This window comes from Gracilinanus agilis, chromosome 4, assembly GCF_016433145.1.
Source record: "Gracilinanus agilis isolate LMUSP501 chromosome 4, AgileGrace, whole genome shotgun sequence".
Lineage (NCBI taxonomy): Eukaryota > Metazoa > Chordata > Mammalia > Didelphimorphia > Didelphidae > Gracilinanus > Gracilinanus agilis.
In genome coordinates, this window is record NC_058133.1 from 96,995,742 (window position 1) to 97,012,504 (window position 16,763).

The 16,763-nt window shown below is 37.0% G+C and overlaps 1 protein-coding gene across 2 annotated transcripts in view; it reads left to right on the forward strand.

The window, feature by feature from the left end:
* CFH (complement factor H) overlaps positions 1-16,763 on the forward strand; it is a 167,608-nt gene that overhangs the window by 39,449 nt on the left and 111,396 nt on the right. For both annotated transcript variants that reach the window (XM_044676386.1, XM_044676387.1), the window contains exons 2-3: positions 8,319-8,504; positions 8,838-8,943. In XM_044676386.1, coding sequence (XP_044532321.1) covers positions 8,319-8,504; positions 8,838-8,943 — 292 coding nt within the window. The remainder of the gene's footprint in view (positions 1-8,318; positions 8,505-8,837; positions 8,944-16,763) is intronic.

Consider the following 16,763-nt stretch of genomic DNA (forward strand, 5'->3'; position numbering starts at 1 on the left):
TTTTCTAGGACTTCATTCACCTCTCTTACCTCTTTCTTATTTATTTTTCTTTTTGATTTATCTAGATCTGACAGAGGAATATTTAGATCTCCCACTAGTATGGTTTTACTATCTATTTCCTTCTTGAGCTCTGCCAGTTTCTCCTTTATGAATTTGGGTGCTATGCCACTTGGTGCATACATATTGAGCTATGTTATTTCCTCATTGTTTATACTGCCTTTAATCAGGATGTAATGATCTTCCCTGTCTTTTTTAATCATATCTATTTTTACTTTGGCTTTGTCAGAAATCATAATAGCCACTCCTGCCTTCTTTTTCTCATTTGACGCCCAAAAGATTTTGCTCAAACCCTGAACTTTAAACTTGTGTGTGTCCACCCGCCTCATATGTGTTTCTTGTAGACAACATATGGTGGGATTTTGGTTTCTAATCCACTCTGCTATTTGCTTCTGTTTTATGAGCGAGTTCATCCCATTCACATTCAGAGTTATAATCATCAGTTGTGCATTTGCTGACATTTTCAAATCCTCCCCCATTCCTATCCCTTCTCCTTAAGCTATTTCCTTTAAAACCAGTGGTTTGCTATTAAGACCCTATCCCTTATCCCCTCCCTTGATTAACTTCCCTTTCTAACCCCTCCCTTATTTTCCGCCCCTCTTTTTGCTTTTAAAGGCCTTATGAATTCCCTCCCCCTTCACCCCTCCCTTTTTTTGACCTCCCCACTCCCCTGCTCCCCTTGGTTTATCCCTACTAACTTTCTCAGAAGGGTTAGATAAGAGTTTTATTTCCCAGTGGATAGTATAGCTACTCTTCCCTCTCCGGGTTGATTACACTGAGAGTAAGGTTTGATTATTACCTCTTTCTGCTCTCTTCCTCTCCTTCTTATAATAGTATTTGTCCCCTCTCCCTCCCATGCCCTCTTTGTGTGTAATAGAATATCCTATTTTCTTATTCACTCAAGTTTCTCTTGGTGTCCCCTGCTATTCACCCCCTCTTTTCCATCCCCCACGCCATCTTAGATTATTTAGTGTTCCACCCTCACCCTGTGAATTATTCTTCTGATTACTATAATAGTGAATATTATAATAGTGAATAGAGTTCACTTCAGAGAATTAAACATAACATTTCTCTACTTAGGAATACAGATAATTAGATCTCACTAAGGCCCTTAAAAAGGCAAATTTAAAAATTATAAGTTTTCTTTCTTTCCCCTCTGTATCTTATTTACCTTTTCATGTTTCTCTCGATTTTTGTGGTTGGATATCAAACTTTCCATTTAGCCCTGGTCTTTTCTGTGCAAATACCTGGAATTCTTCAATTTTGTTGAATGCCCATACTTTCCCCTGGAAATATATAGTCAATTTTGATGGGTAGTTGATCCGTGCTTGCAGGCCCAGCTCTCTTGCCTTTCTGAATATCTTATTCCAAGCCTTGCGATCTTTTAGTGTGGAGGCTGCCAGATCCTGTGTGATCCTGATTGGTGCTCCTTGATATTTGAATTGTTTCTTTCTGGCTTCTTGTAAGATTTTTTCTTTTGCTTGGAAACTCTTGAATTTTGCAATGATATTTCTTGGTGTTTTCCTTTCTTGATCGAATGCCGCAGGTGTTCTATGAATCCTTTCAATGTCTATATTGCCCTCTTGTAGGACTTCAGGGCAATTTTGCTGAATTATTTCTGTTAGTATGGAGTCCAGGTTTCTATTAATTTCTGGTTTTTCTGGAAGACCAATTATTCTCAAATTGTCTCTTCTAGACCGGTTTTCTTGGTCTGTCACTCTCTCATTGAGATATTTCATGTTTCCTTCTATTTTTTCAGTCTTTTGACTTTGTTTTATTTGTTCTTGTTGTCTTGAGAGATCATTAGCTTCTAATTGCTCAATTCTAGCCTTTAGAGACTGGTTTTCAGCTATGATCTTTTGGTTTTCTTTTTCAATCTGGTTCAATTTGCTTATCAGTTCATTTGATTTCTGAGCCTCGCTTTCCAATTGCAAGATTTTACCTTTTAAACTGTTATTTTCTTGCCAGATCTCTTCCATCTTCCTCAGAATCTCAGTTTTGAACTCTTCCATAGTTTGTGAGGAGTTTTCCTTATTTGAGGAGGGTCCGGATGCTTGTTTGTTTTCTTCCTCTGTTTGCTCGGTTGTCTGGATTTTCTCTGTGTAAAAGTTGTCGAGTGTTAAAGACTTCTTTTTCTTGTTGTTATTCTTTCTCTTCTGAGCTTCCTGAGACTGGGTAGCCATCATTAGCCCAGCAGCTTCTCAGGTTTATCCTTGCGCTCAGTGTCTCTCCGTGGTCTATTGGCTCCTGAGGTCTGAGTTCTGGTTTTTTCCAAGGTCAAGCCCCCTGGTGGACCCCCTTGCTTGATCCTCTGCAGGAGGTTCCTTTACAAGTCTCAGGGTGCTGCTTCCACAGTCGTATACCTGTCCACGCTGGTTCCCCATTCAGGCTTTAGTTCCTGGTTGTGTCTGCCTCCACCCACGCCTCTGCAGTGCCTGCGCTCTGCGCCCTGCATCCACTCTCTGCTCCTGCGCTCAGATTTCGCGTGCGTTTTTTGGCTTATTGGGGTCCTACATCTTGCTGCTCTCAGGAACAGGCCCTGGAGCTGCCAATGACTCGATGGGTGCCCCAAACTTGCTCTATTTCTTTTTAGCTGGCTTCGCGCTATAGATGTGTGTGGAGGGAGTGGGGGTGGGGTGGTTGCTCAGCCCGCAATTTAGTGAGAGCTGTTTCATCCCTTTATAGCATGGAAATGCCTCGATTCCATGTACCTTCCATGCTGTGCCCTGTTGTGGGGTTCCTCCGTTCGTCTGGACTTGTTTTTATGTCCCCTTGAGGAGTTTTGTGTGTTTCAGTCAGGAGAGGTTAAGAGCTGCTTCTTACTCTGCCGCCATCTTAACCCGGAACCTCCCCTCTTATTTTTTTAAGGTCTATTAAATTCCCTCCCTCCTCTCTTTCCTTTCCTTTTTGAACTCCCTGCCCCATTACCCTCCTTGGATTTTCCCTTCTGTCTTTTCTGATAGGGTAAGATAGAATTCGATATCCCAATGGATATGGCTGCTCTTCCCTCTCAGAATTGATTCCACTGAGAGTAAGGTTTAAGTATTTCCTATTAACATTCTCTTCCTCTCCTTCTTATAATAGTATTCATCCTCTCCCCTTCCTATGCACCTGTTTGTGTGGTATAGATTATCCTATTTTTCTTATTCCTTCAAGTTTCTCTTGGTGTCACCTTCTATCCCCCCTTTTTCTTTTTTTGCATATTGTCTTAGACCACTTAGTACTACAACCTCCCACTATGAATAATTCTTCTAATTACTATAATAGCTAATACAAGTTTTGAAATTTAACCATAACATTTTTCCATATAGGAATAAAAATAATTTGATCTTATTGAAGCCCTTAAAGAAATGATTAATTTTTTTCTTTCCCCTCTCTTTCTTATTTACCTTTTCATATTTCTCTTTATTTTTGTGGTTGGATATCAAACTTTCCACTTAGTTCTGGTTTTTTCTATACATATACTTGGAAACTTTCTATTTTGTTGAATGCCCATAGTTTCCCCTGAAAGTTTATAGTCAGTTTTAGTGGTGTAATAGGCAACTTCTGGGAAGAAGATGGAGACCAAATTGAATGACAGATCATCAGTTATAGAACTTAGAACCTACCCAGATGGCATGAGCCAAGGGAAAAAGACAGTTGCTACCACATCTATAAAAGCCCAGGGGCAGAAGACTTCAGGGTCTCATTTTTGAGAAGGGTCCTGTGTGGTGTGGATGGGTAGGCCTATACACCTGCACTCCAGCATCTGTACCTTATTACCTCAATCAATCAATTCACCTATTACTGATTAGGGCTGAGAGACACATCAAACATCTGCCAAGAAGAAGATCATAAGCCCTCCTTTCACATGGTCTAGGCCATGGCTGGGCCTGACCAGGGTCTGTGAGGGAGAAGAACATCTCCAGCCAGCTGCTCACTTGCCCCATGTTCTTCCAGCTCTATGAAATAATTTTTGGTAGCTTGATTGATATGGCACTAAGTAGGAAATTCATTTAGCCAGAATTATTTTTTTTATTGACTTGGCCTACCCATATGCAATAAATGCTTTTCCAGTTGTTTAGATCTTCCAGATTAATTTTCTATAATCACAAGATCATGTTATTCTTCTACATGGCATCTAAATCCTTCCATAATTTGTCTTTATCCTATCTTTTCAGCCTTCTGTTTTTCTACCTTCTAATCCCTTTCTCTACCAGTTGGTTAGCTCAGGGGATTAAATAGTTAATCTTTTGATTGACATAACTTCTTCATCACTTCAGTACAAAACAGTCACACACAGCTAAAGGGGGTACTCTAATACTTGGCAGGTGAATTTGCTAAGAAGTTCAGGGCAGAAAAATTTGTTTGCCTGAATCAATTTGAGTAGTTATCAATAATTATTCTTTTTGAAGATCATTTGATGTCTGTACTTCAGCAAATTTCCTTTTTTTATAGTTGAATGACTTAGAAGTGTATCATTTTGTTCCAGTGTTGAATCTTAAATGACCAAGAAATTGTCTTGAGTTAGGTCTAGACAGAAACAATTGGCATAGTCTTCCCAAATTGGAATATAATGATTTGTTTAAGTTTTAGATAGGCAATGAAGAGGAAATTAAACCAATATTGGCCTTCCTGCTTCTGATTATGTTTTAATGATCATACTAGGCATAGTAGTTTCTTTTTTTTATGAGTTAACCCTATCTTTGTAGCTTTGAGATAACCTGACAATGGCCAAGCCAATCAGCAATGAGAGACATATGTGAGTATGTTCTATATGCTTAGGAGTATTCTATCTTGAAAATATTTGGAATAGATGTTGTTTAAAGTCTTCCAGTTTTGTTGGGCCTTTCATTCTGGTAATTGAAGCCTCCATATTCTATAAGGGAATTTCTGTGGTACTCAGTTTACCTTCAAAGCAGGTTAGAAAGTTCAATTTCCTTGATATCAAGAAAAATGTTGCCCCTCTTTAGAGAAGGACAAATTAAGACTAAGGAGTTGTGATCAGCACATACTTGGACTGGATGCTTTTTTATTCCTAATGTCCATTATCATCCTGTTTACTGAAATGTAAACTGATCAACTCCTTCACTCTGTAGCCAGTACAAAACCTAGTGGTCATTACTCAATCCCTCCCTTTCTGCCTAGCAAGTACTTAGAAGACAATTAATTGTAAGTTTTGACTGAAAGGGGTCTCTCAGCAAGGTTGGGTAATGGGTGAAGGAGACCAAGAGATTGCTCCCAAAATGGAGTCCAAAAACTTATCTATTTTGATGGTTGAAGGCTTGATGGTTGAGATAAGGTGGAATGGCTTTGACCAGGGAACCAGGGTTTCAATTTCCCAAAGAAAGATCCTCAGGAATCCCTCAGCACTGGATCCAAACTGGGACGTCTTTCTCCTCTCTCTTCCCAGTCCTCTGTTGGAAGACCTCTCCTCTCCCTTCTTCCGAGTTCCTCCCATAATCCTCTCTGGTCTCAACTGTCAGCAACTGTCAGCTACTGCCTTTTCTGACTCCTTTTGTCCCATCCCGCTTACATAATTCTCATCCTTCCACTGAAAAATTTGTGGTACATGTTTGTGATAGAATAAAATTGTGCTATAAGAAATGATTAACAGGATGACTTCAGAAAAACCTGGAAAGATGTTCAAGAATTGATGCAGAGCTAAATAAGTAGAACTTGAAGGAAATTTTATACAGTAATAGCATTTTTATGACATTTGACTGTGTTTAGATACTCTCAGCAATACAATCATCTGGGACAATTCTGAAGAACTTATGACAAAAAAATGCTATTGTAAGAAGGGGGGTGATCAGAAGGATTGCGGTGTAGTGGTTAACCACTTAGGTTGATTTAAGGGCCTCTTCTCTCTCACAGCCACTCCTTACTGGAAGACAAACTTGGAAGACAAACTTGGGTTTCTTGAAAAATAGGGGATCTCTGACTGATTGTGCCTGGGTTGGGAAGCTAAAGGAATGTCTTCTCCACCAGGGGAAACAAGAGTGACACCAAAAAGATGCTCATGCTGGGCTGTGCACACTGAAGCCTCCCCCAGAACTCCCTAGCTGGAATAAAGATGAAAAATTTCCTTCCTCCCTCTTTCTGTCTCCCACCAATAGAGTTCATTCTGATCTGACTAAATCAAACTGATAGGGTTTATTACAGGAACAAAATGATCAAGGGCATATAACATGTGACTCTCAGGAAAAAGAGGTGCAGGTAATTCCCTAAGTACCCTTTCAGTCCTTGACTGTGCAGGGTACCCACAGAGTTTTTTTTCTGCATTCCCCCAAATCACAGCTTCTCTGACCCGATCCCTCCTACAGCTAGTTACTAAACTAGAGGGGATATTGAAGGGTAAGGCCCAAGACAATTTTGTGGTTCCCTGAGGTCAGCTCCTCATAGAAGTCCAGACACCCCTGGCCAAATTGAAGAAACTATTGTATATTTCCAGTGTGATTAGGAATCATTAGAGATCAAGTGATATGATAAATCTTCACTGAAGGTCTCAGGAAACTCTCCAGATTTCTCTTTGTGGGTCCCACAGATGTTCTCCTCCCTCTCTCAGTCCTCTGCCAGAAGTCCTTCCCTCTCCTCCTCTGAAGAATTACCCAGAATTCCCTCTCTGGTTCCAACTGTCAGTAACTGTCACCAACAAGTGACAATGAGTCTTCTGTCTCTTTTTGTCCCATCCTCCATCCTTACATTTATTTAGGAACAATGGGAAGGGAGATCCATTTAAGATGAATGAGCAGGAGATATATTGTCTAGCAGGGACAGGGCTCTGTCTTTTTGAAGAAGTGTTTCTACTTTTTATTGAATCTTGGTTGGTTAAGATAGTCTACAAGCTGATATATTAGGTCACTACCTCATAGTCATGAAAAGTCAAAAGACACCCTCACTTCTCCAGATGTGCCCTATTGACCATTTTCAAGGTCCTCACCCCTCACTATCTGAACATGCAGTGAAAAGATGTAGCTAGATTTATTGTGTAGTTAGAATTTTTTTCCTTTACAAAATATAATTATTACTAGATTTCCACTGATTAATTGTTATAGCTGGGGTCTTATTTAAAAATATTCAAGGAATCAGGAATTCTCATTCTCTTCACCTCTAATTCACTCTTCCTGAATTAGGTTTTCTCACATGAATTGTACCATTCTCAATTTTTTTTCCAGTTTTGCCTTAGTCATCATGTATGAAAATGGATGTTGATTTAATTTGGAAGTTCTAAATAATTTTTGAAAAATTCCATATCTATCCTCTGCAATTAATATTGCTACATAAGCAATTATTATTTTCATGGTTGTCTGTTGAGTATCTTGAACTAGATATCTTAGCAACAGCTAATTGCACAGTTGAAAGAGTGCTGGGCCATTAGTTAGAAAGAGCTGAGTTCAAAGTTGGTCTCATACATTAACTATCTATGAGATTCTGGTCAAGTCATAATCTCTGCTTGTCTCAGTTTCCTCTTCTATAAAATAACAAATCACTTAGTTGATCTCCTGAATTGATTTTGCTGACATGGGGGACTAGTTACATGTCCACATTTAGTAAGAATTATATTTATATAGGGCTTATGTGCCAAATTTCTTCCCTTATTGTTCCATGTGTTTCACACCTAGATGAAAGTGAAGCATACTTCATTTAAGTAATTTATCTTTATTGGTAGAATAATATTAATACATACTTTAATTATGTATCAATTACAATACAATATAAAATTAGATGAATAATGTTACATATTGACTATTTTTATAGAACTTCAGATTATGCAGAATATTTTGCATATATGGATAAATGTTATAGTTATATTTAATTCTATAAAAGTTCTAATAAGAAGCAGCATGATGTGGTAGAATTCTAGGCTTTAACTAAGACTCTGTTACTAATTCTTACTATGTGACTATGGACAAGATATTTAACTTCTGTGTAGATTCAGTTTCTTCATATGTAAATTGAGAATAATAATAGCACTTATCTATTTTGAAGAGCAAATTAGTTGTAAAACTTAAAGTATTTTTTGTATTTCAGTTATTGTCCTCTATCATATTGAAAGAAACTTTCTAATTACAAAATGATATAGTGTACAGATCACTTTGCTCCTTGCTTTGCTATTATTAACTGTTTATCTCTGGGCAATTTACCTACATGGATCTCATTTTTCTTATATATAAGATAAATGAATTCGAAGAAGCTCTGTGATCTCTTTTAACTCAGAAATCCTAGTATTATTTTTCTTTGGTTAACAAACTTGGAATCCTCCTTTCTCTCTCTCACAGATTGTAATGAGGCTCCTCCAAGAAAAGCTACAGAACTTCTAACTGGAACATGGTCTGGGTCAGTATACGCAGAAGGTACACGTGCTATTTACAAATGTCGACCTGGATATCGAACACTTGGGACTATTGTACTAGAATGTAAGAATGGAGAATGGAAGTCTCTCTACCCACATAGAATATGTATGAGTGAGTATTTCTTGTTTTTGTTAACTTATATGTGTACTAGAAATTCTGTGCAACATGTTAAAAATATGAACGTTATAGTTTGTTAAAGAAAGAGTTACATTCCTAAAAAGGAACAATTTTACTGAATATTTATTACAAGACACCATTTTGTATTTAGCTATAGGAAAATTCCAAGTATGCTCACTCCTTATAAAAACTGCTTTCTAATAAATTTCTTACTATAAAATAGAAATCTTTGCAAAGTATACATTGTCCATCTTCCCCAATTCTAGGACAGAAAAGGTATTTTCATTTTAACATATCATCATTTTATATTTTGTTATTTCATTTTAGGAAAGCCTTGTGGTCATCCTGGAGATATTCAGTTTGGTTCTTTTGAACTTTTGGAAGAAACTGAGTTTTTATTTGGAGCAAAGGTTGTATATAAATGTAATGAAGGGTAAGTATCAGAATTGTAAATAATTGGTAGCAAAGTTATTAGAGTGAATAGATAATCAAATGTGTTTAATAAATTTGTTCATGAATATGAGATTTAAAACTTTCTAGAGGTAAGTATAAAGAAGAAATATGTGGAAATGAAAAATTACTATCAATTTAACACCTGGGATTCTAGTATTCATTATCCAAGTGTCTATAGTTAGAAAGTTGAGTCTTATTTTGGGGTGAAACTATTATCTCTTTGATATAGATGTAATTGTAATTTCATGGGTAAAGGACACTTGGTAAGAAAATTCACTTTTCAAATATAGATAGGTATTTATTTTGCATGATATAATCTAAGAGAGATACCTGAGGCATTCAAAGACCTAATGACTTTCTTGAGAGGAGTAACAAAATTGGGAAAAAAACTTGAACATAGATCTTCCTGCCTCTTCAGCTGGTTCTCTACTACAGGACAATGCTTTCTTATAGACTGAAGTAGGACATCAAAAGTAGTTCTAACATAAAAATATTCCCTAGTTAATTGAACACTTATGAAATTGGCTACTAATCAAACATCCTTGATTCATGATCATCTACCCCTTTCCATCCTTTTGTAGAAAGTAAAGAATGCAAACAAATTTGTCAAGAATTTATGACAAAAATTATTTCTTATTCTTTGATTTAATAATTAGACATAATTATTAACATAAATTTGAAAAAGTGAAATAGAATATTTTTCATTATTGTCCACTTCATTTTAAAGATATAGTTCCAACAAACTTTTATTCATTAATTATCTAAAGGTTTGGCTCTCATTTTTGGCATATTTATTTCAATTGACAATTTTTCAGTACTAATTATCTTCCTTTGAGGACCTAGTATACTAATTTTTCTAGCTTTCTCTTTTGTTTTTTAATCGCCAAAATTTTCCCCAGTAATTTTCCCCTTCTGTTCCCACAGTTATACCATGTGACAAACAATATTTCAAAAGAAAAATCAGAAAAACACTGATTAATATGAATATAAAAGTATGAAAACATGTTCAAAATAATACATATGTAGACTTCCCAGCCCTGCAAAGGGTGAGATGTTGTCTTCTTGTACCTCTTCTTTGGTACCATATTTTTGTCCTTTGTGATTTTTCAATATTCATTTTTAATTTTTTTGTTTGTGGTTCTTTATGTTTACATTGTTGTAGTCATTGTATATAATATTTTCTGAGTGCTACTTGCTCCACTCTACATAGTTTCATATAGATCATTATTTATATCTCAACATTTGATTTTTATAGTATAATATTCCATTTTACTCATGTACCAAAATGTGTTTAGGCATTCCCCAATTGATGTTGTTTCCAGGTTTTTAGTATTAGAAAATGTGCTGCTATGAGTATTTTGGTATAAATGATGACTTTCTTTATATCAGCAGCCTTGTTGGGAAGTAGATAAGCCTAATTTTGGAACCTTCACATCAAATAGATATTTTTTATCTTTTTTTATCAACTTATTTACTTAATTCCAAATTACATTCCAAAATATTTGAAATAATTCTGGTAGTGTGCCTATCTTTCCATAATCTCTCCAATACTGACTATTCCCACCTTTTGTCATATCTTTCAGTTTCCAGATTATGGCCCAAAAAGCCAATGTTGTTTTCATTTGAAGTTCAATTAGTATTAATGATTTGTATCATTCTTTCATATGATCAATAACAGGTAATTGATAATAGGTTGTAATTTTTCTTATGTTCCTATTCCTTAATGACATCTATTGTAGAAAGGATTTGAGGTTTTCTTTGTTTCTTTGTTTTGAGGGTAGGGCCAATATTTACATATCTTGGATATCAAAACTTTTTGACAGATTTTTTTTTCAAAATTGTATTGTTTTATTCTTATCCTGAGTTCCTGAATTGTGCTAGTGCACAAAATTTTCCATTTTATGTGATCAGAATTTTACATTTCTTAATTGCCTCAATTCCTTATTTAGTTGAGAATATATATTTCCTACATATAGCTATGAAAGGCATATGATCTGTTTTCTTTGTCTATTTTTTCTGCGTTGTGATCATTAATATTAATTTTAAAGTTGTCAGGCTGAAAAAACAAAACTACCAAAGTAACAATAATAAAAGGTCTTTAATTGTGGCTAAAAATATCATGATCTGTGTTCTCCCATAGAACCATGCACCATGATCCTTGAGGTCTTCAATGAGATAGAGAGAAAAAGTGGCTTAATGGACTTTTGGACCATTAAGAAACAAACTGGTTACTTGACTTTGCAGAAACTTAGGCAAGAAGGCATAGCTAGAGTCTAGGGTAGCTAGTAGTAGATTCCTTATTCTTTAGATTTGATTTCCCTTATTAAAATTCAGTCCTCTTCCAACTTCATTAGTTTATAGGAATGGGACAAAACTAATTCCTAATCAATTTAGAGTCATCTGCCTTTTGACTTGATTGTTCTGGGACTTCGGAAAAGGATCTCTGAAACTAAAGTCCAAAAAGTAATATATCTATTTAGAATTTATTATGGGTTATGCTGTAAGGAAAGATAATTCAGGGACTTAATCTTATATAAGACTATGTAAGTATTAGCTGGCAGAGGACAAATCCAAGTACTAATTTACTTAGTAGTTGGGGAAATAGAATCACTACACATTCACACTAAAAACAGTAACACCTTACATACTAGCATTGCTCTTATATCTTCCACTGGCTACTTGCTCTGGTTATAGAAAATTTTTATAAAAGGAGAAACAAGGATATGATTATATTGACATCAAAACTGGTGTTTCGGACCTAAGTCAAAGGGAACAAAATGACTCAACACCTTTATGCCAGAATAAAGCAACCTTAACTTTTACTTCACATTAAGAATCTGTAAGGAGCAGGATTCAGGATACTGGCAGGGAAAACCCAAGCCTCAGGGGATAGGTAGTAATTCAGTTAGAACTCCACTCCCCTCCCCTACCAGTACAGAGGTCTGTCAGCTGATCTTAACTGAAAAGAAGGTGGGCCAATGGCTTCTTGTATTATCTGACTAAAATTTCTCCACAAGCTGGACTTGATATCACAAAAGTGTATTCCCATAAGAAATTGATGTCTCTAGTTATTGAATGTAATCCCTCAATCAAGGATAGTGCCTTCACAGTTGATCCCTCAGATTCCCAACTGCTGCTGGAACAGGATAATGGATGATATCTCTAAGGTAAGTAGATTTTGACCACAGTTGTCTTGTTCAAAGGATTCTCACACTAACTGACTACTAAGTTAAAACAATCCTTTAATGACTAGAGGGGCAGAGGGTAAAAGGAATATGAGAGGTAAGAAGGATAGGACAATTTTCTCTAACAATCTGTGGTGATGAAAAGATGGCTTCTCCCAAAGCAGGGCAGAAGCCTCAACAGCAATCTTCTTTCTCTATCCTCCACTGTAGCTATTTATATTCCACTACACAAAGCTATGAATAAATTCAAGAATAATTGTAGATGGTGTTGATTGAAGGTCTATTGCCTCAGAAGATCTGTTTCTGATAACTGCTGGCAGAATCTTTCTATAGAAGTATTGAATCAGGGCCAGTGAGAGACAGCCTTGACAGATTGTCTATTAAGGGTAAAGGGTTAGACAGCACTAAGCTCTTCTGGTCAGAGATTTGCTAGGCCTAAGTAGGTAGTTTCCACCATCTTCTTTCCTCTCAGCACCCTGATCCCAGAATGAGTGTGTCTCAGCTTGGGGTACCCCTTTATATACCCTCATTCCAACTGTCTGCATCCTGCCCTGGCATCCATTGGCTTTAACTGCCCTGGCATCCATTGGCTTGCACCCCTGCTTGAGATTATGAGGTTACAATAATCCCAGTTTTCATACTGGTAGGGAAGGGGAGTGGAGTTTTAACTGAATTACTACCCATTCCCCAAGGCTTGGGTTTTCCCTGCCAGCAGCCTGAGTCCTGTTCCTTATAATTTGGCTGAGCCAGCTAAGAATTCTGAATCTTAACAACAGATTACAATAGAGTAGCCATTTTGAGAAGCAAAACAACAACATAGATTATTCTCCAGGAAGAATAATTTTCATCATTGTGAGCAGCACTCTTCTGCTCTATAGCTTGTGGTCAGGGGCTTACAATTTATGGGTACTATTCATACCCAAATATATGCTGGAAGTGTTAAAATATATGATACATATGAATGGCTAAAGATTAGCATTGGATAAGTTGTGGCCTTCATACAAACCTGTGGGGCAGTTTTGTTATCACTGCTCCAAGGTTACTGCACTCTTAGGAAACTGATGATTCCACCCAGATAATAGAGATACTTAAACAGCAAATCAAGGAACTGATTGAGATATACAGACAAATAAGAGAGGGCAAGGGGATTGATGCAAAGACCATTTTGCAACTAGAATTGATTGAGGGAATAAGTCAGAACAAGGCCACAGATAAGACCAAGAAGAACAACAAAGAAAAGCCACAGGGGGCTGAGAAAGCAGTCACCATTTTGCCTATATGTGATCCAACAATGGTTCAGCCTGATTCTTGGATTTTGCACATCAAGGGGAACAAACCTTTTTTCTAGCAGGGACTTGAAAATCCTGAAAAAGAGGATCCCACAATTCTATCTAAACCCCCACGAGGCAAACTAAGAATTTAGGAGGGCAATTCATTTTTATGACCCCACATTTTGTAACGTGGATATTCTTTTATTGGAGCTCTTTACCCCTAGTGAGAAGGCCAAGTTTATAGCCAAAATCACGAGTAATCCCAACCTAGCCTCCTGGCCTCAGGAATATAAGGATTTGGAACTTTCTTTCCGTGGCAACATGGCTTTCCTGTGTAGATGTTGTGAAGATATCACAGAAACCATGAAGATCCACACTCAGTGTCCAGACAGCTGGGAACATTTTGAGAAACTAAGTCGGGAGAGAATGAACTCCCGAGAATATTTTGGGTTTTCAGGATATGAGTGAGAATAATGTCCAGCACATTGGGATGCAATTCATAAAGGGAAGTAGGGCTCCTATCCAGACCTACTTCAGGCTGCATTGTCCTGGGTATCTATCTATTGAAGATCTCAGGAAGTCAACTTCCTATGTGCATGAATCCCATGATAAAGAGCCCAAAGTAATGAAGACCTCTGATAAAGAAAAAGGCTATTATTGCTGACTTAAAGAAACAATTCAAAGACACAAGAAAGCAGAAAGAAATGGAAGAAATCAAGAATTTGGCACTGCAGACACAAAATCAGAGAAACCAAAGTCAACCAAGATAATCATACAACAACAACAGTGTAAAGAGGCGTTTCCTTTGTCAGAAACTTGGCCAAAGATTGTTGTTTTAAGCCACAAATTAACTTTAACAACCTTAATAACTATAACAACAACAACAAGAGGAACATCTATTATAATTCCTGGTTCAACAATAATAATAATAGCAATAGATATAATAATAGTGGAAAATCAAGGTGCTGTGATCACATTTGCTCCAATTCAAGTAGTTCTCCAAACTTGTCTTCAATGGAGAAGTTTGTGGCCCAAGGAGAAAGACCACACACTGATTTATGAACTGAGGAAGCAGTATTGATAATTGACACAAGAGAAAAGGGTTATTGCAGTGAAAAGGCAGAAAAAAGCAAAAAAGAGGAGCTGGAAGATACATTAATAAGTTATAGAATTGCTGAAGCTAAATATGATTATAGGGAAGAGATTGAAGAGGAATTGCAAATGGAGAAAGATGTTATAGAAATGAGGAATAGAATCTATGGAATGGAGAACTGTGATTTAAAAGTAGAAAGGAAAAATGTACTTGCATCTACAAAAACCTTGATTTGAACCTGATGGAATTAGCACTGATCAATCATAATAACATTGCAAAAGAACAAACTATTAAAAACATCAAATGCCAATATTCAACCTTTAACATCATTAAATACATCTGTTCCAAACATGCTGCAACATGAAACATCAATGACTATTAGAAAAGTGGATTACTTGAATCAGTTATTAGTAGAGCAATGCAAAGTAGCAGAAGAAATGACCTTTACTGGGTGTTTTAAACAGGATCTCATAAAGAAAGGCACTTTTGGCAATAAAAGAGGACCTATACAAATCATTGAGCAGGAAAGAGTGAAGTTCTCAAAAGTAGATACAGGCTTTTTTCCTACAATATCAAGAAATGCTGAAAGGGAAAGTGAAGAGACTAGTTAGTATGAGGAGATAGGGACTCTGAAGATAAATCCAAAAGCCAAAGAGTTCCTACCACAATCAACTTTGCAGGGAGATTTAAATCATAAGCTGTCACATCTTCCAGCTTGTGTCACTTCAGAGAGGGATGCATTGGGAGAAAGCTCAGAGGACATGCATATGGAGGAATCCAATATGAAAGAAACTGTCAGTGCTATAGAGAGAGACACAGTAACAGAAATAGGAATAGAACACGAGTCCAACACAGTAACTCTGTTTCCTATGCAAAACACAGGTAGCATTATGTTTCCTTCTGACATGGGGTCTATGAGTCATGCACAAAGAACAAGCATGGACTCACAGCATTGGGATGTGATCAATGACCAGCTGGACATTCCCAATGCAGACAAGGAATTTCCTCCAATGCAAGCTTATCCGAGTCTAGCCTTGCAAACATCAAGCAAAGTGTGCTGAGGAAAGCTCAATGCACTTTACCTTGTTCATGATCTACATCAGATGAGTTACAAAATAACAGCAACAAGCCCATAAGCAGCTTCACTGCACCAAACTGCAAAACAGACAGAAACACAGAAAAACCAAGCAACAATAAATTGTAAAGGGGATACATTTCTATTGCAACCAAAGAGTCCTGAGCCAGAACAAACAAAAAAGCAACATGAGTGGGACTTAGGCTGCATTGATACTGAGGCACCACTTATACCTTTCAATCAAATTGCCAAAGACCAAGAGTCATTGGTCATGGTGCAGATTGGAGACCAAATTGACCCAGCTCTGATTGGAACAGGTACCACTAGATCTGTGCTGAAATCAGTACTAGAAGATTGCGCCATAATGGGGTCTGTAACATTAAAAGGGGCCACCAGACAAATAGAGACAGTGCCAAAGCTAAGATTAAAGATGGTCAAAATCGGTCCCCTTACTCTAGAACACATATTCCTGCTGATACCCCAATGTCCATCAAATCTTTTGGGGCATTATTTTTTGTGTAAATTTGGGGCAACAATTCAATGTGTCCAATCAGGCCAGATATTCCTACATCTTTCTAAGAAGTCTCTCAACCATCATCCATTGCTTTTCTTGGGGCAAATGAGGATGATGAGAATTTTTTTTAATTTTAAAACTTGTTTTAGAAAAATTTTCCATGGCTACATGGTTCATGTTCTTACTTTTTCCTTCACCCCCACTTCACCCTCACCCCATAGCCAATGCACATTTCCACTGGTTTTAAAATATGTCATCAATAAAGACTTATTTACATATTATTGATAGTTACATTGGTGTAGTTGTTTTGAGTCTACATCCCCAATCATGTCTGCATCAACCCATGTGTTCAAGAAGTTGTTTTTCTTCTGTGTTTCCACTTCTGTAGTTCTTTCTCTGAATGTGGGTAGCGTTCTTTTCCACAAACCCCTCAAAATTGTCCTGGGTCATTGCATTGCTGCCAGTACAAAAGTCCATTATATTCGATTTTACCGCAATGTATCAGTCTTTGTGTACAATGTTCTCCTGGTTCTGCTCCTTTCACTCTGCATCAATTCCTGGAGGTGTTTCCAGTCCACATGGAATTCCTCCAGTTTATCATTCCTTTGAGCATAGTAGTATTCCATCACCAGCATATACCACAATTTGTTCAGCCAGTCCCC